The 27,724-nt window shown below is 36.1% G+C and overlaps 1 protein-coding gene and 1 long non-coding RNA gene across 2 annotated transcripts; one reads left to right on the top strand and one right to left on the bottom strand.

Annotated features, from left to right (window-relative positions):
* Window positions 1-3,444: 3,444 nt before the first annotated feature.
* On the bottom strand, window positions 3,445-7,355 carry LOC127073690 (uncharacterized). Its single transcript, XM_051014870.1, has 3 exons — window positions 6,844-7,355; window positions 5,436-6,753; window positions 3,445-5,129 (listed from the first exon to the last, which is right to left on the bottom strand). Exons 1-3 carry the CDS (start codon window positions 7,138-7,140, stop codon window positions 4,891-4,893), a joined length of 1,854 nt encoding a protein of 617 aa, XP_050870827.1. The 5' UTR covers window positions 7,141-7,355; the 3' UTR covers window positions 3,445-4,890.
* Window positions 7,356-22,820: 15,465 nt separating this feature from the next.
* LOC127073689 (uncharacterized) lies at window positions 22,821-25,465 on the top strand. The gene is made up of 3 exons (XR_007785837.1): window positions 22,821-23,264; window positions 24,130-24,296; window positions 24,419-25,465. It is a non-coding gene; the product is annotated as an uncharacterized LOC127073689 (long non-coding RNA).
* Window positions 25,466-27,724: the final 2,259 nt, after the last annotated feature.

Genomic DNA, 27,724 nt, shown 5'->3' with positions numbered 1-27,724 from the left:
TTTTTATTAGTTTTTGATTTGATAAAACTTCTCGGTTTTTGTTCGCTTTCTAACCTTTCCTTTGGATAAATAGAAGTGCGGTGGTGACTCGAATTGTATGATTTACTTTTGATTTAGTCAATAAATCTAAAGGTAACGAATACCCCGCTACACATTCAAATACACTTTGTTGTCTCTACTCCTCCTACTTTGACACGTAGATAGATAGATGACATGTTTGCAGATTTTGAGAGTCATCTGGTACCAGAGGAGGCACAGAGTATCATAGCCGTGAACGACTGGAGCTACGTCGAAGAGTATCTCATATGGTTCTTCAGGGTGTCACATCCGTACATGGTGCATGCTGCTCCAGGAGACCCACCTAGGTCAGCTCATCAGGAGATACTAGAGGAGGAGCATGTATAGTTAGATCATGTTAAGGATGTCTTGCCTAGATGTCATCGCATTGTGGAGATTGCGTAGAAAGGCACTGACAAAGGTATCTTTCCTGATGAGTCTGATGTGAGGTTGATCCTAGATGTCATCATGACGGAGATACTGAGACATTGATGTATCGGAGACAACGTTAGAGGACGAAGGAGATTGATGGCTGAGGAGGTAGAGGAAGCAGATGAGATAGAGGAGAGATAGTCAGACATACACAATAGTATATTAATATATAGCAATAGTATAATGGTCTATATTTTATTTTTACATCATGCTATTTTATTAGTCTCGATATATATATATATATATATATATATATATATATATTATATATATATATATATATATATATATATATATATATATATATATAATTCTTGGACCATCTAGTTTTATGTATATTTATTTTTTATTTTCGATCGTATAATATGGTTAAATCTACGTCTAAATACACGTAAATATAATATAACATTTAAAGCTCTATTTTGATATATTATGGAGATGTATCTCCAAAATATGCACAAAGGTGCATCTCCGATCCAATTCACATGTATAATGGCTTCTGAGTGTGATGTATAATATATTTTAAATTATTTTAAAGTTTATTCAGAATTTAATGTGCCCAAAAATATATCTCTAAAATCTAAGAACATTTAAATAATTTCGTATGATGACTAAAAAATATAAATGATGCATTGGATGGTCCCCTCCCGTATACATATCTCCGGACTACTTCTAGGATTTTTTTATGGGCCAAGTCCAACCTCATGTTTCATTCAGCTAATGGCACCTTATCACTGCATAAATCTAAGTTACAACTATAGAGTTTCCAAAAGTTCAAATTGACTAAATTATCCTAAACTCCAAAACAAAATTTCAAATTTATTCTATTTGACTACTCTTCATTTTCTGTTCATTTATAAAAGATACTGAAGAGTTGGAAACTACCAATAATATATAACTTTAGCTTTGATCTAATTATTGTTTTTAGATACTGAAGAGCCAAATAGGTGTTCGGATCATCTCTACATATAAACATCAATCCAATCCTACTAAATGAAATCACCAACATCATCTCTACTATCATACATTTTTGTTTTTATTTAAACTTACAAATTCGAACTCTAAAATTCAAGGTTTTAAATATATATTTTTAAAAATTTACATATTAGTAATTTAAGACCTGAACAGATTTTGGGTATTTCAGAAAATAGAAATTTCACTAGGAGTAGTATTATAAATTAGGGATCCTCTTCATTTCTTAAAAGAAATGAACATCTTCATTATTATAATTTGTGTGAATAAAGTCATGCAAATGGTAAATATGTTTCACATGTTTTAAGAATGTATATTATTTACATACCAGACTAAACTATAATAATTGAGAAAATGGAGAGGATTCTAAATCCTTCCAATAATTTAAAATGAAGACCCCAGACTTGTTTATCAGTTAGTTAATGACTAACTTTACAAAAATATTTTCCTGTTACTATTTTACCAAACAAATTTTGCATAGAACATTATAGCCACATCCACTAATTCCTTCTTCCCATGTCATATTGCATTTTACTGAAATGTTTTAGAGGCATAGATAGTGTCTTAGGGTCAATTCGGGAGTCAAACATGAAAGAGTGTTTTTTTTACTTTGGAGTTTTTTTTTATCAATACATTTTTGTGAAAGATACACCACATACTCATCCAAAATTTTAAGATAATAGATGTGTGAATTCTCCCACTTATATAACGTGAAATTTCTCCACACTACTCACACTTGTAATTCTTAACACTACCACTTAAGTGTGAGTCTATCCACAATATTTTCCCTTAAGCGGAATTTTTTTTATCACATACATTTGCACTGCCGTTGACATTCTTCAACGGAACACTCTACCCACGACCATGTGGGAATACTTTCGATACAAGTGAGTCTTCACTCGAACCAGACTCTAATATCATTATAAGAGTTAATTCGGAAGGTCAAACACGAGGAAACATTTTTCACTTTGAGACTTTTTCTTTGAACAACACACATTTGTGAGAGACACGTCACATACTCACCTAAAACTTTAAGATGATAGGTGTGTGGATTCTCCCACTTATAAATGCTCAAGTCCCCACATTTCTAACGTGAAATTTCCACATACTCACACTTGTAATTCTTAACATAGTGTCATTAGGGGTTAGTCCCTTCTGGTTTATTCCTAAGGTCTGTGCAAATGTCTAAAATGGGAGATCAAGGTATGTCTGTGCAACTGTTATATAACAGCTACTTCAACAGTTCTGAAGTCCTAAACTAAATTCGAGCACCACTCTTCTTCGATGAGTCTCTAATCTCTTATACATATCTTTGGTCATGACCTTCTTAAACCCTGTCGTGTACTCTAGCTGCCTTCTCTCCTTTTTTAGGATCTCACACTGCATCGTAAATGACACACTTATTATTGTTAACATATACTACCAAAACTGTTGGATCGATAATTTCAGTTTATACTATTAGTTTAACGTTAAACAAAAACTTCCAAAAATAGAAGCATTTAAGCATGTAGAGAGCACATACAATGGCATTTTAGAGTATTTCCCAGTTGAAAACATGGATGTCATTTTAACATTACTTCCAAGCAATGCAAATAGCTAAATTAAAACAACATACGTAGATACTCTGAAACTGAAATTATGGTAAAAAAAACTGAAACTGAAACCACAAAATAGCCCAACATGAATGAAATCACAAATAAACAGGAAGCATCAGAGAAATAGCTCTAATATTTAACTCTTTCATGAGTCTATTAAGAAAAATTAAAAACAGATTTCTTGCAAGTAACTTACCAAAGTGAATAATATTCTAAGGGATACTAAGTCCACATGAAGCTATTGTGTTTAAGAATAAGAGATGAGATTCCATTATCCTCTTCCCCAACTGGATCAGAGTTAACAAAATAAGGCTCTATTCTCCTCTGACTTATGTTATTTTAGACAGTCTCATGACTTTTTCCATCAAGATTCAAACACTGTTGAGCATTAAAACCAAAGCCAATAGATCAGAAAATGCATTACAACAAAAGTGCAGCACGTACTGCTTACAATATTAAATTCTGTTGGTATATTGGATCTTCAGAAAGTGAAAAATACTAAAACATCAATATTCAATAGCCAATAATTGTGTTGAAATAATTGATGTATATATATTAAGTAACCTTCCACTGTATATGCGCCGAAATGATCCATACAAAGTTGCACTTTGATTTTTGCACATGAAAAGTTGAAAGGAAAAGTTAATATAGCATCCAAAGTGATCAATCAGTAAGTAGTGGCTGCAGTTTATAAATGTTGTATGAAAAGATATTCTATGAGTTACATATTTGTATTTTCATATGATTTGTTGATAAGAACAACTCAAACTATTGTGTAAAACAAAGCACGCCCTAATCTTGGATTCTAAAAAGGCAGAAAGTGAAGAATTTAAATACTGTCATTTACTAAATCCAGATACAAACAAATAAATAAATAAATGTGCTTACATTGCGACGGTTCACACATGCATACAAATAAATCACATACAAGTCAATTATATATGTGAGAAAGAGATGCAAAAAACATTTAATAATTGACAGTTCAAAATGCTACTTACTTGGTGGAAAAAATCAGCATGTGTATGACATGGTGGGAATTGAAAGTTTCTGGACCTTTGCTCAAACATATTTGCGGAATCCATAGGAAGATATCAAAATTTTAAACCATTTGAAGGATGAGATGTCATTTCACAAAATTTTAAAAAAGAGCAACACTTCTGTAAAGCACAAAACAGAATAATAATAATCATAGTCATGGACTTAAGCCTATAGGCAAGACTTCTCTGTGGTGCTGCACAACAGCTACCTCTGTTTTGGACTTTGTCCAAACAAAGGAGTGACCCAAAGCCGGGGCCCTATATGTTAATTTATGACAAGAAAAGAAAAATAGAATATTGGAAGATGTAAAATTAAACTACTTTTATTCAATAGAAAAGTTACACGAACCTGTATACGAGCGTCCACGGATAGATGGATCATTTCGTATTCTCAAACCATGCAACTGCTGGTGAATTAGGTTGTGCTCTGTATCTCTGTAATATCTTTTCCCCATAAGGCAATATTGACACATTTGTCTTGAAGAAATAACATAGTTTAATTTTAAAAACTGTAAATTATACACTCGCATAAAATACCCAGATTATGCCAAAAATGAGCAGAAGTTAGACGGTACAAACTTATCTACTTTTATAGGTAAAGACATTTTCAATACATTTTTCAATTCCTTTTCCATCCAAGTGGAAAAGTAAAATGGTAGAAATGCAACGTCTACCTCCAACTTAAGTTAACAATGTGGTTGCCTGAGGCCCTGAGCCAAAGGGAAGCCTTAATTTATTTACATAGTTGAAAATAATAATCATTGAAATGAAAAAAGACAATACGAAAAAAATGTAGATCAAGAACAACAGCCCACTTTTTCCAACATGATGGATTTGACAACATCGTTCACAAAGACGTGAAAACATTGTCGGCAACAATTGGGCATTAAAGTGGACTTCTGTAACTGTGTAATATGGTCAGTATGGCTGCATACGGAGCTTGAGGAGTATATATTAGACCTGTGCTGCTCGGAATGGCAAGCAGCCAAGATGGTATGTGTGGCTTGCCTTGCAACTAACTTGAAAGTTTCGACGCCTGCATGTAAAATACTTACATTCAATTAACAACTATCATATGCATAATACCTGTTTAACAGTTTGAAACATACATATACTGATACAAGTACAACAGCAACAGAAGTTTCTCAAACAATTTTAGAATATATGTCTAGCATTGTAACATGCATACACTCCTAAAGATATAATGCATATCAATTACCAAATGAGTTTACCTAGTGACCACAAATAGAATTTAAAGAACATCTATCTATAACAATTTCAGCCAAAAATGGTCATGTCAATATGGAGGGAAAAATCAAATTCAACAATTAATTAATATTACCTAATTGTTTATCTCTAGTTAAGCACTTCAGATTCAGTTTAACAAGACACTGGATCTCTGTTTTTGCATCTTCAGTATTTTTTGTTATCTCATTCCCAAAGCCTTTAGCAAATCTCTTTTCTTTATTCACATCCTTATTAGAGGAAAACACACTGTCAGATTTGCCACTAGAGGATGCTGAACCTACTGAAACTACCAAGTAAGTAGACTGCCTTTGTTCCCTCTCGGAATTTCTTTCATCGTCACGGGGAGCACTGTGGGTACCAGTATGGACCTTACTGAGCAATGGACGTTCCCTGCATCCTACTGAATGTGTAGTACTAGTATGGTCCCTCAAATGCTGTATCTTCTCCTGATATGAGACCCTACTTTTCCTTTTCTCTCCCAACATCGGAGACAAGTGATTTTCCAATTTTTTTGTAAGACTTGAATAGCCACACTGCTCCTCCATTCTGGTGCACCTAAAGTCTAATGTTCTGGGCTGTAGGTTTTTCAATTCTGGGCAACTACGAGGTGCAAATGATTTTTCTCTAGCACCGCTACACGAGGGATCATCATCCACTACCTTTGTAATTCTGCTAGTTCGTCTAGGAGTCTGTTTCATTGTCTTTGCCCTATCCATCATTTGCCAAGCTTTGTGAACATCATATTTCAAGTCACCATCATTCACCATGTTACTAGATTGGGCGCCTTGGACTGTGGATTGTTGACGGCCTGTGGAAGCTATTGGGTGTGAACCATCTAATTTACCACGTGATAAAGAACTAGAATCATGTTTTTGACTACTTGTGCCACCCGATTGAAATGATTTCCTATCAAACCTCAATGAACCACTTCTCAAAGAATCCCAATTTTCACGAAGCACCTGGACATTACATTGCGCACGCTGCACAGCTGTCACGGGTTTTTTACCTTCTGATCTACTCGCTCTATCAGCTAAAGGAATAGCAGAAGACAAAGAATGGTTTCGTCGAATGGAAGATATCATCGGTCTTCTAGCCACTTGGCTGCTTGTTTCTCTCACGATATCTAAGACGGTTACACCAGGCTCAGGCTCAGCTGTTAACTCAAGAGCTTGTTGGTCTAAGTCTAAACCATCATTAGCATTAGTCTCCCGGGAAACAGCACAATCATGACAAAACCAATCACCTTCAGGAACGTTGTATCCCAGGCCAACGCAATAAGCATGTGAAGCCATATCGCAAAGATCGCATATAATTATAAGATTTTCATCTTTTGCAACATAGCAAATACAGCATTTGAGTTCAACATTAGAATCAACAGGACCACTTGTCATATTTCCATGAGGATGATAAACCTACAAACATGTTTTGCACTATCATTCCGTTAAATTAGAGTTTCATGAAATTTCGAATGTGTTACAGTTAGTTACAGAGAAGAGAATGACCTGGTCACGGAGAGGGACCTTAACGTCCCGAGAGGAAGAAAATACGCCAAGCTTAGGGAGTCTACGAACGTTGGAGAATCTCTGGCGACAGATTGGGCATCTAGATTCGTGTTTGGCCCATTCCATGATGCAAACGAAGCAAAAATAGTGGTTGCAGGAATCGATTTCACCTGGAATTGAAACTCCGCGTTCGACGTAGCAAATACCGCAGCAATCATCCTGCTCCTTGTCGTTTTCTTCGTTGGATTCTGCTTCGGATTTGGGGCGTTTACTGGATGTTGGCGGAGAAGTCGCCATTTTTGAGTAAGCTCTCAATTCTGCTCTAAAGCCAAAATGGAAAGCGGAAGATGATCGTGATGAAGAAGATGATGATATGGATTGGAACGATGATGGCCCAACTCAAATATGATGAGCTGAAGTCCAACACAATTTGTCTAGACCTATTTCATGTCTCTCTCGAAATTAGAAAATTGGACTTCTTACTTCCTAACTAGACATATAATTAGACATAAAGTTGTCTTTTCTCCATTGGAATATCAGTCCGTTTTTTTAATTGAATATAATAAAAGGATCTTGAAAAAGTTAATCATTCTAATTCCAATCATATATTTTCAATAAAATTAATAAAAAATAATTGAATGGTTAGAATTTTTTTATTTTTAAAATAACTATATTTTTTAAATTAAATTCTTAAATAATTTTTTTTTCCAAAAAAAAAAAACCAAAATAATCACATTTCCAAACAAATGCGTCAGTTAAACTGGCGCATCCATTTACATTTCAAAGGAGGCGCCAGCTCCATTGGCGCATGCCTCCAAAGGCATCCTATGGAGACGTCTAGACCTCTGGTGCATGCATCTGCTTGTGTGTGTGGCGCCTAACCCTCTGGCGCATGCATTCCATGGTTCATTTATAAATATATTGCGCATCTCCCATATTTTTCACACAAGTTCTTACCCTCCAATCTCATTTTCTTTCATTTTGCTTCAATCTCCTTCAATTTTTTGTTCTTTAACCATGTTTGAATACATTCACAAGAGAAATACCGATCTAATTTTTTCAGCTGTCGCACCTCCGATAAAGATTCGACTTTGGAATATAGATTCGTTTGAACGTCTTAATCAGACGTTGAACCGTTGGTTAGATTGAGAAATTGCAGATGGTGAAAGGATTAGAAGGATTCAATGGCTTGTGTCCACGTTCAACCAAAATGGAGAAGTGCGTGAATAGGTGGATATTAAGACTGACAAAGACGTTCACAGGATGATGCATAATATGTTCAAAATTGTTTTGATGGTTGTAATCGCTTAGTTATAGTAATGGTATTTTAATTGTTTTAGTTGTTTTAGTTGTTTTAGTTGTTGTTTATGTGTTGCTTTTGTGTTGAATGTGTTGTATTTGTTTGTGATGGTATTTTCTCACAAAGTTATTATATGAAATAAATTTTGTTTTTTATATATTGCAAAAGAGGTACATGTAAATTTATCTTGTTGTGCTCGTTCCAACACTAGGATAGTTAGTGCGATTGTGACTGGATGACGACATGAACTACATAATCAAACCATTTTGTTCGTCGTATCCATTTCGGTTCGAATACGGGTGTTGTTTGGGCGATCCTTTTGCTTTCTTCGCATAACTTCATTGTGTCAGACAATGTCCCCTTGTTATTCTGGTCAGTAATCCTCTTTTGCAACCACTGAAAAACTAATTTTGTAAACATTTGATAGGTTTATGACTTGGTAAACATCAAATAGTAAGTATGATGGATCCCTTCGAACCTTTGAACATGCCGCAATGACATGGGAGCAGGGCGTATGAAAGGCTTAGAACTTTCAGCAAACGCACCAACCTCTATTTAGTTCCACTTTGTATTGTCCCATCGACATGCCTTCATTGTGATCCATGGACTCAGTAACATTGTACCAACCTTTAGTACGGTCAAACACCGTGACCACGTGTGTGTTTGCTTTGGTAGCTTCATGTCTAATGAATTTCATTGAAGCATCAATGAACAACTGCCCAGATTGCAACACTAAACTCCATTTGGAACATCTGGTCTCAAACAGCGCCTCTAGCCTGAAATATGTTGCCTGCACCAAAGCGGTTATAAGTAGGTCTCAGATGCTTTTGAAGACAAAGTTCATTGATTCCACGAGATTTGTTGTCATGTGGCCCTAACGTTGACTGTTATCGTATGCCCTAGTCCACTTCTCCAATAGAATATTGTCGATCCATCATATTGCATCTGTGTTTGACAATCTTATTTCTTCACGGTAGTGTTTGAAAGAAGGTTTTGATAATGCATAACTTGCATTGACAACCTTCTTCCGCAACATTTTGTCTTTGATCTCACGCATAAAATTCTGAGTGATATGTCTAATGCAGAAGGCATGCGTCGACGGAGGATCCTGCCAGCCATTATCAATGTTTTTGTATGCATTGACTATTGAAGGGTGTCAGACAGAGATCAAACATAAGTTAGATTGAGGAGCAACGTACAATCGGATATTTCTTAGGAAAAAACTCCATCCCTCAGCAGTTTCCCCTTCAACAAGGGCAAAGGCGATTGGGAAAATATTGTTGTTGCCATCTTGTGCCACTGCCATTAGTAACGTTCCTTTATATTTCACGTACAACCATGTATCATCAATTTATATAATAGGTTTACAGAAAGAAAAACCTTTGATGCATGGTTGATACGCCCAGAAGAGACGGTGAAATATTCTCCAATAGCACAAGTCTCGTCTGGGGTATACGCCAGTAACGTTTCCAACTTGACAATAGTCCCTGGAGCATACTCTTTAAGAGCCAACAAGTATTTTGGAAGTTGTTTGTAAGACTCCTTCCAATTTCCATACACTTTTTAAACCGCATTTGTCCTAGCTATCCAAGATTTCCTATATGATGGAGTATAGTTGTATTGTGCTACAATATGCGAGATTATTGTACTCATATTTAACGACGGATTGTCGTTAATGACAAACAAAATTTCATCGCATATTAACTGAGAGCTAAGTTTCTGATGGTCTTGCATTGTGTTCGTGAGCATGCATGTGTGAACTGGACCCATGGATTCAATCTCCCAAGAATCACTCCTCTTCCGGTACGAAACTAACAACCTGAAAAGGCAGTGCTCGTTTCGACAATAAATTTTGTACCTCATTGCATTAGTTATATCAACTTTGTAATCAGCTGATAGTTCCATTTGAAACTTTTTAATAGCTTTTACACAATCTTCTTTTGTGCGAAATGTGTCTCCTTCTTTCAAAGATCGTTGAATTTGCACATAAGGATTGTAAAATATATCTGATGAAGGCTCATCGGCACCCAAATTCAAGCTTGTCATGTGTTAAGGTGGACAATATACATGACTAGCTGGTAATGGCTCCTCTTCTTCATCATCGTTCAACATTGAATCAACCAAAAACTTGGCTTCTTCTTCTTCCTCATCTACAACATTGACCTCAACTTGTTCGTCGTCATCAGTTTCATAAAACACTTGTGACTGATCAATGAACTGAGACACTTGTTATTGTTGTGGTAATATATACAACTCTATATCGTTGTACCTAGATTGTTCGTGACTGAAAAACATATGATGAACACCGTCATCATCTCAAATCTTCTTCTGATAAAACTTTACCTGGTTGTCTGCAAACCACACCGGATTTTTATAGATGAATTGGGCCACAGGACTACACTGTAATTTCTTTTCTAATCTTTGTTTCAGATGTGAAAAAATTGATCTTCGATTTATTGTAAATCGAGTTACTTCTATGTTGCAAAAACAAAAACCGAATAATTGATGCTCAAATATTTCACCTTCGGTATGGGCACTAATCATGTAATGTGGTGAGGAAGACATTTTTTTAAATGTAACTTTAGTGTTTCTACTGATGGTGAATGCATTGATTTATTATTCGCATGCAATTAAATAGTGTAAACGGTGTATGCACTGATCACGCAATTCAGCTGCAAAGACAAGATAATGCAATGCAAAGAATCCATGCAGAGACAAGATAATACAATGCATGCGCCTGGAAGGAATCTCTGCATACAAAGCATGTGCATGCACACAAGGAATCTATGCCCTAATAATCCAAGGCAGACGCTCATTCCAATGGCGCATAAAGCAAGACATGCGCCCTAGCTTTAGGCGCCTCTTCCTTGCATGCATAAAAAGACATGCATGTGCCACTAGCCTTGGCGCATGTGACCATGAATGTCATAAAGCAAGCATGCGCCATAGCCTTAGGCGCCTACACCATTTTCACATTCATGCGCCTTATCCAATGCTTCACATGATGTGTACTTATTCAACCTCTACAACACTTACTCATCTATAAATAGGGCATCAACTCACAACATTCAACACCTGCAACACTAATAATCAACCTCTACAACACTCCATCTTTACCATACTCAACCTCTGTAACATTATATCTCTATTGACTATGGGTGATGAACATCGAGGAACAATCGACAATATCTCGACATTTGTATGTTATTACTTCTTTTTACTTATTTCGTATTTATTTTGTATTTATTTCTTATTAATTTTTTTATTGTATATTACTTCTTCTTGTTTTATTAGGACCCAAAACGATTTCGATGTCGTGTACATGAATATGTACCCCACGGTCCTTTAATAGAACCATATATTCGAGGATGTGGTTTTGTAAATCTCCTCAACATAGTCTCCTACTTGGTTGACTACAAATTTATTCTTGCTTTGATGGAGAGATGGAGACTCGAGACCCACACATTTCACCTTCCTTTCGGTGAGTGTACCGTCACACTTGAGGACGTCTATATGTTGTTGGGTTTACGTGTGATGGTAAGGTCGTGAATAGTAGAGTTAACCAGGATAACTCTATTTGCAATGAATTATTGGTTCCCTTTTGTGTGACGACCAAGCTGCGGGAGAGACATTCGGTCAAGCTAGGGGGAAAGGTATTAATTTAAGATATCTCAAACAATATTATGCGAGGATAACATTGATCGAAGAATCTACCGAGTACGAAAAAATTATTAAAGCTCGGTGTTATATTATGATTTAATTTGGTAATTTTTTATTTCCCGGAAGTACTGGTAATACGGTAAATATTATGTATTTACCGTTGTTACGAAACATAAATAAGGTGAGCACATATAGTTGGGGTTCAACTGTTTTGGCCCATCTATATAGTGAGATGTGTAAAAATGGCAAAAAAAATACTTGTACTTTTTATTCATGTGCATATTTGCTACAAGCATGGGGTTGGTCAAGAATGTCGTCACTCGCCCCAGTAAACGAGAAGTCATTCATATTCCCATTTGCAACAAAGTAAGTTTAAAACTTTACCATATAATAAATTAGAATTTATGTTACAATTAACTGTAAATAATATTTTTCAATTGTTTTTGATCTAGGTGGTCAGTTAGAGGGATGAACTACAATAGGTGTCTGAAACACGTTATAGTAGTATATCATAATCTATTGGATCACATTGGACCAGACGATGTAATAGTCCTACACAACTCTATTTTAATTTAAAAATAAATATCAAATTATTTATCATCTAATCATATCGTATTGTTGTACAGTTTATCTGGAGACCAGATCTGGGTCTTATCATCAGGTTAACCATGATGATGATGCAATTTGGACATCAAAAACACCAATTATCTGGTTCACTACTATGGAGATGCACCAGAGTGATCGGGTAAAACTGCAGTTCGGCATGCAATAACAAATTCCAGAACCTCCGACGTGTTTGGGAGATTGGAATAAAAAAAGAGTCGATGCCCAATGGGATTACTCCGACTGGAGAGACTTCGAAAAAGAGATATGTCGTCATTGGAGGAATCGACGATAACACATCTTAAACGAACCAATCATACAGGGTGCTAGACCAACTCAACAGTACATGGCATGGTTTAGGTCGGTTACAATGAAACAATTTGTGTTTGAGCCAAGGTATTTGATTGATCCACGCCAACTAGCTTCATCATCATACACCCAACAATAAGTCCCCATCCAACACCAATGTCAAACCACCCAAACCCAACAACCAACCTTACATCATCACCCTACAACATACACCTAACAACCAAACACCCAACCTCGCAACCCATTCATGCAAAACACCTAACATCGCAATTCATTCATGCCACACACCCAACCTCAAAACCAAGAATCAAACCCTATCCACCAACAACCATATGCAGCTACCACAACAGTCTATAGCTCATATGATTCATACGATTCACTCTATCGTATCCCCACGCCAATGACCATACAAACATCTTATCACACTTGAGGACGTCTATATGTTGTTGGGTTTACGTATGATGGTAAGGCCGTGAATAGTAGAGTTAACCAGGATAACTCTATTTGCAATGAATTATTGGTTCCCTTTTGTGTGACGACCAAGCTGCGGGAGAGACATTCGGTCAAGCTAGGGGGAAAGGTATTAATTTAAGATATCTCAAACAATATTATGCGAGTATAACATTGACCGAAGAATCTACAGAGTACGAAAAAACTATTAAAGCTCGGTGTTATATTATGATTTAATTTGGTAATTTTTTATTTCCCGGAAGTACTGGTAATACGGTAAATATTATGTGTTTATCGTTGTTACGAAACATAAATAAGGTGAGCACATATAGTTGGGGTTCAACTGTTTTGGCCCATCTATATAGTGAGATGTGTAAAAATGCCAAAAAAAAAATACTTGTACTTTTTATTCATGCGCATATTTGCTACAAGTATGGGGTTGGTCAAGAATGTCGTCACTCGCCCCAGTAAACGAGAAGTCATTCATATTCCCATTTGCAACAAAGTAAGTTTAAAACTTTACCATATAATAAATTAGACTTTATGTTACAATTAACTGTAAATAATATTTTTCAATTGTTTTTGATCTAGGTGGTCAGTTAGAGGGATGAACTACAATAGGTGTCTAAAACACGTTATAGTAGTATATCGTAATCTATTGGATCACATTGGACCAGACGATGTAATACTCCTACACAACTCTATTTTAATTTAAAAATAAATATCAAATTATTTATCATCTAATCATATCGTATTGTTATACAATTTATCTGGAGACCAGATCTGGGTCTTATCATCAGGTTAACCATGATGATGATGCAATTTGGACAGCAAAAACACCAATTATCTGGTTCACTACTATGGAGATGCACCAGAGTGATTGGGTAAAACTGCAGTTCGGCATGCAATAACAAATTCCAGAACCTCTGACGTGTTTGGGAGATTGGAATAAAAAAAGAGTCGATGCCCAATGGGATTACTCCGACTGGAGAGACTTCGAAAAAGAGATATGTCATCATTGGAGGAATCGACGATAACACATCTTAAACGAACTAATCATACAGGGTGCTAGACCAACTCAACAGTACATGGCATGGTTTAGGTCGGTTACAATGCAACAATTTGTGTTTGAGCCAAGGTATTTGATTGATCCATGCCAACTAGCTTCATCATCATACGCCCAACAATAAGTCCCCATCCAACACCAATGTCAAACCACCCAAACCCAACAACCAACCTTACATCGTCACCCTACAACATACATCTAACAACCAAACACCCAACCTCGCAACCCATTCATGCAAAACACCCAACATCGCAATTCATTCATGCCACACACCTAACCTCAAAACCAAGAATCAAACCCTATCCACCAACAACCATATGCAGCTACCACAACAGTCTATAGCTCATATGATTCATACGATTCACTCTATCGTATCCCCACGCCAATGACCATACAAACATCTTATCACACTTGAGGACGTCTATATGTTGTTGGGTTTACATATGATGGTAAGGCCGTGAATAGTAGAGTTAACCAGGATAACTCTATTTTTGCAATGAATTATTGGTTCCCTTTTGTGTGACGACCAAGCTGCGGGAGAGACATTTGGTCAAGCTAGGGGGAAAGGTATTAATTTAAGATATCTCAAACAATATTATACGAGTATAACATTGACCGAAGAATCTACCGAGTACGAAAAAATTATTAAAGCTCGGTGTTATATTATGATTTAATTTGGTAATTTTTTATTTCCCGGAAGTACTGGTAATACGGTAAATATTATGTGTTTATCGTTGTTACGAAACATAAATAAGGTGATCACATATAGTTGGGGTTCAACTTTTTTGGCCCATCTATATAGTGAGATGTGTAAAAATGCCAAAAAAAATACTTGTACTTTTTATTCATGCGCATATTTGCTACAAGCATGGGGTTGGTCAAGAATGTCGTCACTCGCCCCAGTAAACGAGAAGTCATTCATATTCCCATTTGCAACAAAGTAAGTTTAAAACTTTACCATATAATAAATTAGACTTTATGTTACAATTAACTGTAAATAATATTTTTCAATTGTTTTTGATCTAGGTGGTCAGTTAGAAGGATGAACTACAATAGGTGTCTGAAACACGTTATAGTAGTATATCGTAATCTATTGGATCACATTGGACCAGACGATGTAATACTCCTACACAACTCTATTTTAATTTAAAAATAAATATCAAATTATTTATCATCTAATCATATCGTATTGTTGTACAGTTTATCTGGAGACCAGATCTGGGTCTTATCATCAGGTTAACCATAATAATGATGCAATTTGGACAGCAAAAACACCAATTATCCGGTTCACTACTATGGAGATGCACCAGAGTGATCGGGTAAAACTGCAGTTCGGTATGCAATAACAAATTCCAGAACCTCCGACGTGTTTGGGAGATTGGAATAAAAAAAGAGTCGATGCCCAATGGGATTACTCCGACTGGAGAGACTTCGAAAAAGACATATGTCGTCATTGGAGGAATCGACGATAACACATCTTAAACGAACCAATCATACAGGGTGCTAGACCAACTCAACAGTACATGGCATGGTTTAGGTCGGTTACAATGCAACATTTTGTGTTTGAGCCAAGGTATTTGATTGATCCACGCCAACTAGCTTCATCATCATACGCCCAACAATAAGTCCCCATCCAACACCAATGTCAAACCACCCAAACCCAACAACCAACCTTACATCATCACCTTACAACATACACCTAACAACCAAACACCCAACCTCGCAACCCATTCATGCAAAACACCCAACATCGCAATTCATTCATGCCACACACCCAACCTCAAAACCAAGAATCAAACCCTATCCACCAACAACCATATGCAGCTACCACAACAATCTATAGCTCATATGATTCATACGATTCACTCTATCGTATCCCCACGCCAATGACCACACAAACATCTTATCACCACAACATCCAACCATTGTTTAACTATAGTAGACCCCAGGAACCATTACTTCGTTTCCAAAACGATTCAATATCCCAATTCGGGCAACTATACCGTCCATAATTCGCCCAACCACATCAACCCAACTACGACCACATGGGCATCAAACTCAATTACGAAAGCGTCGTTGGCCAGAGCCCTCCGACTATTGGGAACAAATGATGACACATCTATCAAATACCTTTGGACCTTTCACTGGACCTTCACACCAGCCACCATTGGATCATGTCAGCACTCAAAGACCTCAAACACCTCAGGAAAATCGTGAGAGACCTCGAAGACAGACTAACGCACTTGGATGTGGAACAGGGGGGACGTTTCAATCGGGCCGGTCATTGAATTTTTGGTCAATTCCATGTAATTTTTATTATAACATAAATAATAAAAATTCAATATTTTTTTTAATTAATTGTTAAATAAACATTTAAAATTAATACAAAAATTTAAGGTTTATGCGCCTGATGAATTGGCGCATACACTAATGCATACATACATGCGCCATAGTTGTTGGCGTCTCCATGCAATGCCTTTGGAGGCATGCGCCAATGGAGTTGGCGCCTCCTCTTAATGTTAAATGGATGCACCAGTTGATCTGGCGCATCTGTTTGGAAAGGTGGTTATTTCGTTTTTTTTTTAAATTGATTATTTCAAGATTTAATTTTGAAAATGTGATTATTTTAAAAAAAATCTAATGGTTATGATTTTGATTAGATTCCCTCAAGTAAATATGCTATGGACAGAATACTTATGTGATTCTCACTACAAGTATTTAAAAGGTTTTAATGCAGTTTTTGTTCTTCAAGATTTTCAATTGTTTGATTTTGACCCTCCAAATTTCAATTGTTTGATTTTAAACCTTCAAATTTGTCTCATTTTACATTTGATAATTCTCATTGATTTGTAAACTAAATTTCTCTTATGTGGCATTAAGAAAATTAAGTCAACCCTAATGGACTATTAAAAAAATGGTTGATATGGGAAAAAAACCTTTACAAATTCAAAAGACAATGTTTTTATAATATTTGATTACTCAAAAAATTAAAAATATATAAACTAAACTAGTAATTATTTTTATAATATTTAATTAAACAAATTTTGTGGACTTGAAAGACCTCGAGAGTATCCAATATAAAAGGCGGTCTTTCATATCAGACCAATAAAAGGTTTATTAATACTTTTTAAATATTTAATTAAGTTTTATTGTCCATTGTGTTTGATATTTTTGAAAATTTTAAAATATTTGATATTTTTAATATTTTCATCAATGATTGATTGATACTTAAAAGAAGTTGATATAAATGTCGAGCATGTGTTAAACATTTTTATGAGTGAAGCTTTTACTAAAGCCATTTTTGAAAAGCCAATTTTGAATATAGGGACAAGCATATAATATCCCTTTTAGAAGGTTTGAATTTTATATTGAAAAATTTGTTCTTCAGAGCACAGATGTTGGATTAGATGGATGAGACAACGTGTACTACATTTTTATGACAAATTACAGCTTTTAGGGACAGATGTCAGACACAATGTTTAAGACATTGTAAACTAGAAACAAAAAAAATATCTTGCACGCAAGATATGACAGTTTAACTTAAACAAGATGATGAAGCAAAAAAGCAGTAAAGGACACAAGAGATTGATAACTCAGTTCGGTGAAACCACACCTACGTCTAGGGGGTACTCTACCCAAGAAAGGAAAGTCATTACTTCGAATTAGAATAATTAGTCTTATAAGAACCTTCAACCCCTATGAAATTATATGTCTCTCCCTAATCCTATTGACTTTCTATTTAGATATCGCCCTAAATATGAGAGCCCGTATCATTTTCTATCAATCATTAATCACAATTGATCAACTTAACCATTAACACAATAACTTTTGAATTTATAACTCAACTAAAACAAACCAACAACTATGCCAAGTTACTGAAACATAAAGTGGTGTACACAAAGATTCAATCCTAATTTGGTTATGGCATTAGCATGGAATATAATAAACATTGTGAAATCTTAAGCTTATATACATAACATCTTAGAACAAGGTTTACAACTCAATCAATAATCAAACTTTATGCCTTAAGATATGAAAGGAGACGCTAGAGTGATGCACAAACAAAGACTTGAAAGATAAACCATAACACTATGTATCTTCAAAACATGCACACCTTAAAAGTGAGGTTTGAGTCTCCTTAAATAGCAATGTCTTTTGGGCTTTTCTCCTTTAGATTTCAGATTTTATTTCGTCCAGAATAATAGTAGAGTCTTGTTGGATTATATTTGCTACATAAAGATCTACAATAAAAGATATGATTTGTTATTAATTAAAATTTAAATTTAAATCTCCATTTAAATTCGATTTGATCTTCAATAATTGTCAAACAAATCATGCAAACACATTGCTATAATGCAACAACGGATCTGATTAAATCTTAACCATAACTTTTCTCCAAAACGACATCCATCATGGCCTGTTGAACAAGGCCAGATCTTGCACTGCACATGTTGGAATATCGTGTTCCACATGTTGCAATAGTAAATTTAAATTAACTTATCTCCGTAACTTGTAGATCTTCTGTTGAAGAATGAATCTTTGATAGAGAAATATTAAACCACAACTACAATAGTTGTCAGATGTTGCAACATAAAAATAACATATGTCTTGTTGATGGAGACCAAATGTTGTAACATACATATTGGAACATCGTGTTCTACATGTTACACCATAGCTCCAAACCAATTTTTATACATATAAGTCTTCTCTGTATACTAGTTTTTGGATCAAATCTTCCTTGAATGTACATCCAGTCAGATCTCCTTTGACTGGAACAATAATCCAACATCTTTCAACTTAAGTTTGGATTAAAAAACATACTTCATCACAAACATAAAACCCTTCATCTTGAAGAAGTCAGCACCATAACACTTCTAAAGGACATCTGAAGATAGTCAGAACTCAAACCTTAAGCCTATTGCTTAACAGCTTTTGCTTAACTAGATTTGTCATGCACTTTAGTTAAACAACTCTTCTTGGCAACAAACCCAGATGTTGGAAAACATGTTGGCACATCTTGTTCCACATGTTGCCTAAAATACGTCTAGTTCATATGTTATTTTACCTAATGCAACTAATCCAAAAGGAACAATAATCTCCCTTTTGGGTAAATTTTGGCTAAAATAACTACGAGATGTGTTCTTCATGAAGTAGTGAAGCTAGCGGAAATATACCCGAACGTATCGCATGCTCGAACATACAACAAAGTCGCCTTTGAACTTTATTTGTTTCCGAAGGAAAGGTAAAACATCGATAAAACCCGGGGGGAAGAGATATGATGGGTAAGGAAATCGGTTATGCAAGGGGAAGGTATTAGCACCCCTAACATCCATGGTACTCCACGGGAACCATTTTGATTGGTCTCGCTCGAATAGGTGTTATATATAAAGACTACTCGCAAAAGAATGAGGGAAAGGAAAAGAAATATATAAATTTCTCGGTGAGGATTAGGGCCATCATGCCTACGTATCGTCATAGTGCAATGAGGAATTCAGAGCTCCGTAGTTCAAAGAACCAGTGGTAGGAGGTGAAAAGAATTATGATAACAAGTATGGTATGAGCCAAAAGATTATCTTATTTAAACTCCACCAAGGGGTGAAAATGTGAACCCAAGAGTAAGATGTCTCTTACCAGTACGTGGGCTAGCATGGCTGCCTCTATAGGGTAATGCCGAAAAGATGAAGAAATACGTGTTTGGGCATGGTCCCAAACATCTCTTGGTTCACAATAGGACACAAGAAGGAGCACAAATAAGTAATATATTTGGCTCAAAGATAACCGGTATATCACATGGAGTGAATGAAGGTAGAATATGAATGCATCATGGAGATGGACGGAAGGAAGTGACCAAAGTCACATAATTGAATAATTTGGTGACAAGTGACTGAAGAAGTATTGTTTGAAACCGAAAGGTGAAAGTGTATTGGAATCCATAGGAGAAATGGGATTTGTACCATAGAGGGAAACGGAGTTAAACGATACGTGGAACAACATGGTCGCCACTATCTGATATTTAGCCAAAAAAGAAGGAATTAAATGTCTAGGTACAAGCCAAACAACTATAGGTAGAAATGCGGAGTTTTCGCTAGGCGTCCTAAAAGGGTGTATATAGAATTCCAAAGAAAAATGTATTTCGGTGTCAAAGAAATAGTATGTCACCGGGGGAACGGTTTATGATCGTAGGTAGATAATGGATAGTGAAAGATATGAATGGTGCCCTAAGGTGGAAGGAGGAATAATTAGAAGTATGCTCGCCAAGGATTCGCATCCTCGTGCCTACTTATTCTCATTGTGCAATGAGAAAATCATAGCAATCGTAGTTCGTGGAACCACAAGAACAAAGAGAGAGATAAGTGATGAAAAGTATAACTTGTGCCAACAGAATCGTATCATGGGAACCCACAAATGGATGGAACTTGGAATCAAAGAGTAAACAAGCATTTACCAATACGTGGGTTAGAAGGGTTGGCGCTATAGGGTAAAGGCAAAAATAAAGACTGAATTAAGTGTTTGGGTGCAAGCCAAACAACTCTTGATTCACAAGACGGGCTGCCGCTATATTGTCCTAAAAGGGTATAGGCGGGGCCCAAGAGAAAGTATCGTTGTGTACAAGGAACAATATATCACTAGATAGGGAACAAACAGTTCGAAATCAAAGAAGGACAATATCTTGGATTCAAGAAAGAGATAGACTCTGAATCGAAGAGCAAACCGTCATCTTAGCCAAAAAGAATTAATTAAATGTTTAGGTACGATCCAAACAACTCTTGATTTATGAGGTGGACTGCCGCTATACCATCCTAAAAGGATGTACAAGGAGTCCAAGGAAGAGTGTATTTGATCTCAAAAAGATGGTATTGATTGATGAATGAAGAATAATTGATTGATTAATAAATAGGTTAGAAATAGATAAGGTAGCTCGTGGAGAATCTGAATTCTCCTGCCTACGTATCCCAATAGTACAATAAGGAAATCAGAGCTTTTGTAGTTCAGCCCACTAGGGCTGAAATCAAGGTGATTAAGGAGGCAAGAGGAGATGATAGATTGAAAGAGTGGAATATACTTGATAGTTACTTGATAAGAATCACACTAAAGTCTATGAATAAAGGTGAATATGATAAGCAACGGGCCAAACATTCCGCATTCAAAGGTGTCCAGAATGAGTGTAGGAAAGTTCCAGTCTCATTCCTTCTTTACTACTTAAGGCTCGTGACATGTAATTGTCATCCTAACTTTCAAGTTGATGAAGGAGAATCTTTGTTGTTTCTTGTAATGAAGACCTGGTCAATTGTTTGATTCAAATTGTACTAAAGTTTATGAATGGAGGTGAATACAATGAGCAACTGGGTCATTTGTCCCGTACCCAAAGATATTCATAATGAGGGTAGGAATTCTCCAATCCAATTCCTTCTCCATTGCTTAAGGCTCATGTCGTATAACTTGAATCATAATTGATAAGTTGTTGGTGAAATCCCTTGCTTGTTGCATGGTGCTCTGTGAAGAGCGAGAGAGATTTGCCAATCGTAGGATTAGAATTGTGCTAAAGTCTATGAATAAAGGTGAATATGATGAGCACTGGATGATTCTCTCATACCCAAAAATATTCATAATGGGGGTAGGAATTCTCCATTTCCATTCCTTCTCTATTACTTAAGGCTCATGCCACACAATTCTAACTTTGATTTAACAAGCTCTTGAAGATGCCACCTTTGATATGCTTGTATTATCCACTGCTTAGTATAACTGAGGACGCCTTGATTGAAGATCTGACTTGAGGCTTTGAGCTCAACAACTTAGAATAAAGAGTCTTATTAAGTGACCGATGGTCTTTTGGTCACTCAATTTAGACTGTGGGATTATACAAGTTCAAAAGATTTAATTGATCAAAATTACTTTTGATCAATTTGAATCATGTGTTTGATTTGATTAGAAAACTAGGTTTTTTCTCAGTCTAATGGTTAGAATTGAATTAATATATCCTAAGGGATCATGTTATAGTTAGTCCTGGTTTGATTAAAATCTATATCAAAAATTCCTAAGGGAACATGTTATTATAGGCTAAAATGACAAAATAAACCCTAAAGGGGCAAAATGGTCATTTCACATGAAATATTTAATTAGGAACCAAATTAAATCTTAATCAAAATTGAAATTAACCTAAAAGATTCATCAAGTTCTAAAAACTACTTTTAATCAATTAAATCTAACGATTTAGAAAATTAACTAAATTCTAAAAAATCAATTAATGTTCTAATTAAACCTAATTTTATTCTAATTAAAACCTAAATCCAATTATCTCAAGATTCTAACTAATCACTAAAATTCAATTAAACTATACAAAATTGATTAACAATAATTAACCAATATTAAACCTAATTATTCTAAAAGCTAGAATTAAATGAAATTAAACAAGTGTTAGGGGTGCAAAATTGGAAATGGAGGTGTGATTAGTGATTGGGCCTTAGGCCCAAGAATTTCTCATGCAAACAAAAATGGTCCACAACAATTCAGCACGGGGGGTGTATAAATCGACTAGGGATGGTGATGGATGAATGATGATTGGGCCCATCAAGCCCAACAGAAACAAACTTGTCTTGGCTTGCAACAAAAATCCAATACGCACACCCGAAATTGAATTTGAACAGGGCTCAGACGCGCGTCCTCTTTGCTCACCATCTCAGGTCAATGGTCATCACAGGCCACCTTGTCGGTCGTCTCTCCCGGCGAAGGTGGCCTTCCAAAATCAAAATGGAGCTATCATAAGAAACCTCTCTTCACGCCCTACTCAAATCCACGACCAACTTCACGTAATTGAAACTCTAATCCCCTAACTGAATCCCAATCTCCCAAGAACCTTAACCTTTCCATTTAAAATTTAATGTTACGCCCTTGAAATAGAAGCCCTAGAGGTTAGGGATTTGATTCCCTTAAACGAAACTCACAATCTGGCATCAAGAAGTGAGCGAACGGGGAAGAAATACCAACCTGTGAGATTCTCCGGCAACGACGGTGATGACGGTGTTGAGCTTCCAGGTAAATGGTCTTGAGTCTATCTCTTTCACTTTTGTTTTCTCCTTCTTCTTCTTCTTCTCGCTGTGAACGAACCAGAATAGGAAACCGGGATGGCGTGGGGATTATAGCTCAAGCGAGTTGAAGCTTCTATGTGAAGCTCCAATAACTTCTTAGGAAGAGCTTTAAGTGAGGGTTGAGAGAGTTTGCAGCGTGGAAATCTGAGTTTGAATGCAATGGCAAAAAGTGATCGAATAATGATGGTGATGGAGTTTAAATAGGAATCGGGTTTGGATTTGATATAGGTTTGGGATGAGGCTCAGAGTTTGTTGAGATTGACTCACTGAGTTAACTGTTAACTCAGTTAGTTAGTGGATTTGGACTCAGTTAGTTAGTGATTTAATTTTGCTCTTGACTACTTATTGCAGGTTGCCACCTTAAGTTTGCTTTGGGTGATGACCTATTATTTAGTTAACTCATGTGTAATGTAACAGGTAGGCTTATGCACAACTTGCTTAATTTTGTTGAATTCCATTTATGCCTATTGTTTGTGGTGTCAGCTGTTGTTAGCAATTGTAGGGGTTGAATTAGTAGGTTAACTTGTTAATTCATATTAGCAATGATTAGCAACTAAACTATTAGTACATTTCATGTTAGGTATCAACAATCTAAGTTGATGGCTTATGAGGTATTATTGAACCATTATGTTGACTATAGACATCCAACTATGATTGTACCCTGCTTACCAATCCAATGAGATGTTCAAGTGCAATATGTTACTCTAGCTATGGTTGATAGCATGTGTGATTTTCAATGCCTTTATTCATGATCTGCTTCTGGCCAACTTTGTACCTTGTGACATGTACTGATGCATGCTTACTTGGTGCAGGATTTTGGACTTTAGTTTGATGGATTCTGGTGTGATGATAGGTCAATGGTATGTTGTTGTCATGGTCATCTAGTAGAAAATCTTGCATCATGAACAACTCAGCATGTAGTAGTGAATTATTGGCATGATGATAATGATATGGAAGTTACTGCTAGGATACTATCAAGGTTAGAAATGAAGGTTAATTGTATTGGACTATTAATGAACTTCCATGCCATTGGTTTTATATTGAGGTCAGTTATGGTAGTTATGGATATTGTGCTTGATGCTAACTTGTGATGCATTGTAGGTTTTGAAGCATGATGACATTTGGGGTGGCTTGCTGGAAAAATCAGGGTGCATGGCCTTGTTTTATGCTGCTGCGTTGTTCATTGCAGTTTATTGTTTATGACTTGCACTGCTAATTGCCTAGGTTCTGCTAGTAGTCTTGTTTTATTGGTTTTGTTTTCTTTTTCTTGAGGATGCTATACATGTTGTTACCTGACTTGTGGAATTTTTGCTGCTACTTGAATGATGCAATGTAGTTTAATGTGATAGTTGCTTGGTGAATTGTTGATGCAATTCTAAATGTTATTCCATGCTTCAAATGTGTTATGTATGCTAGTGAACTATTTTGAAGCATTGCTTGAATATTGAGGTTGCATCCTACCTTGGTTATGTCCATTACTATGCCTTGCTTGGCACCAGGTATGTAAATAATCCTGGCATGTCATGCTTTAAAGTGAAACATTATGTAGTGCCAAGTCTTCCAACAGGCGACTATAGTTCATCATTGTTTTGGCTTGGTTTGTCATGAGCCCTACTCATATTTTGCAGCATGGCATCATGATTCTGCAACAGGATGACACCTGAGTGTTGCTTGTTCCAAGGCAACTTTGCATTATTCATTCAGTTGTAGGTAAACCCTTTATAACCTTGATATTGGTTTGTTGCCTTGAGTACATGCAAGTCAGGGTGTTTGCTTCATCATTTGGCTAAGTTTTTTGGTCAAGGTTTTGCATTTTTCTTTGTAGGTCATGTGCCCATGGAGTGTGGCTAGACAAGGCAACAAGACATCAAACTTGGCATTTGGGTTATCATGTGCAAAAGGCAACTCCATGACCAAAGCTCCAAAGACTCAAAATTAGGAATGTAGTTAGGATATGGACTTAGATTTTTAGGCCTTTTGGAAGAAAAGGGTTTAGTTGACTTTGGTCAGAGTTGACCAAAAAGTCAATTGTTGACCAAAGTCAACCCTTGGTCAAAGTTGTAAAAAAATTGCATTTTTCATGTAATGACTAATGTGATGGGTTGTAATGGCTTGAAATGGATTAAAATTGATTTGCAATGGTTTGAAATGGATTAAAAATGGTTTTCTTTTTTGTACATGTATGCTTGATTTTGAGATGAAATGAACATGACATGACTTGTGACATGAAATGATCACAATAGATGGCTCAAGAACAAAGCTATGACTTAAGGAAATAAGACTAAGGCTTGAACATGAATTAATTATGCTTGACCATCATTTTTGTTGTGATGCCATATGATTTAGTCGTTTGGGTAAACCAATGCCGTGGATGCACTAATAACAAGACATGGGTTTAATTCAAGGCCAATGACCAAAATATAAACAATCCAAGAGTGGACCAAATACTTAAAATGGTTAGATGAAAAGATATGGATAGAACCAAGCAAGGGGACTGTGGCACCAAGACTCAAGCCAAAAAAAGGATATGGATCCAAGTGGGCACGAATCCTTCAATGGGTGAAAGGTGGATGAAGTTAGGGTTTTGAATGTCACCAGATGGAAGGTCAATCCATTAAGTCTATTAGGATCGATCCCTCCCTGATTAGGGTTTTGGTGAGGCCTACTTCCCCAAACAAGCCATTTTGAATCCAACCAGATGCTTCATAAGCAAGTCTTCCAACATATGAGTCCCCCATTAGGGTTTTGGTAGCCAAGACAAGGCCCAAAGAAACTCCACAGGATCCATCATCATATCATCAAGAATTAGGGTTTAACATCCCTTATGCTTCAATGAATAGCCAAGTTATACTTTTGAAGCTTGATCCACACACAAACCCTAACTTCACAAGCCAAGAGTTTTGAATCTATGGTGATCCACTAATGGATGGATGATGCATGTGAATGAGTTACGAGTGTATGAAAATGATCTCCAAGTCAAGTGGTTGGATGGAAATATGAAAAAATAGAGAGCAAATTTTGGGGTACAACAAGTAGCACAAGATATCACCTAATAGAACTAACAAAGCAAACAACAACAACATAAATAGCATATAAGACATGTGATTGGTACACTTCAAGAGATCAATTCCATATTAATCCATGGCATCACTACCCCCCCCCCCCCCCCCCTTTGCACAATTTGGTAAAGGCATGGAAAGAAGATCAAGCTTCAGAGTTCAGAATAACAGCCATCCCATATCAACATTCAAAGTAGCAGCAACATAAATCAGCAGCATAAAGTCAAAAGATACAGGTTGCTACAGACAAACCAATGCTCCAAAGCAGTCAGTCATGCACTCATAATGTCAGTTTTGCATGAATACACAATTAGTAGTTGTGTGATAATCAATAGTAGAAACTACAAACACAAAGATCGACACACACAATTAAGGTCCAAATGTTTGACCAGATGCTTCAGCATGTGCGTACATACAAAATCAGAATGATTAATACCCAATACATCATGTAAAACCATTCACACCATAGTCAGTAGCAAAAATCAGTTGCAAACCATACAGTCAGTAGAGCCAATAGACATATCATACTACCCTACACAATAAAAGAGTGAAGGCAACAACAACAGGTTCAGGTGAACTAGTTTCAACAATTCTTCATTAAAAACCAGATTGACTGGTACATAAATGTTGGTCACGAGACTTCTTTCCAACATTCAACTTGCAATAGATCTTCAACAACCTATAAGGAAAGCCATCATCTTTAACCTCAATCTCCTTCATCGGCCTAAGATAATAAGTTATATAATTCATCATTGTCTTCAATAATTAATCATCATTATGAAGTTCCAAAAGTCCATTATACACATGTGCTTTAACAGAAGATCTTTTGGATCCTTATATGTAGTTTCTTTACTTCCTTAGTTCCTTTTGCTTAGGTTATAATCTTATAAATAGAGGGAACATTGGTTATTCCCAATCAATTGAAAGTTGAAGGTGAAAGTTTCACATATTTTCCTTTATCATACACTTTTCTAATCTCATTGACCAACTTTTCATAGAAAGGACCATCATCAGTAATAGTTTTCATTTACCTAACAACTTTCATGCTTTCTTTTAAATCAAGACCTTTTTCACATAACTAGCTCTCTTTCAGATGCAATCATTCTTTGAAGAACATACTTCCACTTTTGACCACTTGTTTTAGGATGTAGTGTCTCTGTATCTATGTGAGCATAGAAGATATACAAAATAATTAGCTTCCCTCCAATCTTTCTCCTTATTATGACCATAATGTTTTAGACATTTGCTACAACATATGTCTCAGATTCACATATATGTCATACAATATGTCATAGATGTTGTCAGTCTCGTCCAGGTTGGAATTCTCACTACCATATTTGCTACTCAT

The sequence above is a fragment of the Lathyrus oleraceus genome, chromosome 4 (assembly GCF_024323335.1).
Source record: "Lathyrus oleraceus cultivar Zhongwan6 chromosome 4, CAAS_Psat_ZW6_1.0, whole genome shotgun sequence".
Classification (NCBI taxonomy): Eukaryota; Viridiplantae; Streptophyta; class Magnoliopsida; order Fabales; family Fabaceae; genus Lathyrus; species Lathyrus oleraceus.
Note: the sequence above shows the minus strand (reverse complement) of the source record. Positions and strands in the feature narration are given on the sequence as shown.

Excerpts from the sequence above, each read along its gene's own strand:
- LOC127073690 (XM_051014870.1), bottom strand. The coding sequence starts at position 7,140 with ATGGCGACTTCTCCGCCAACATCCAGTAAACGCCCCAAATCCGAAGCA. Across the intron at positions 6,754-6,843 it reads AGGTCCCTCTCCGTGACCAG|GTTTATCATCCTCATGGAAA; the intron begins GTCATTCTCTTC and ends ACATGTTTGTAG. Across the intron at positions 5,130-5,435 it reads AACTAGAGATAAACAATTAG|GCGTCGAAACTTTCAAGTTA; the intron begins GTAATATTAATT and ends TTTTACATGCAG.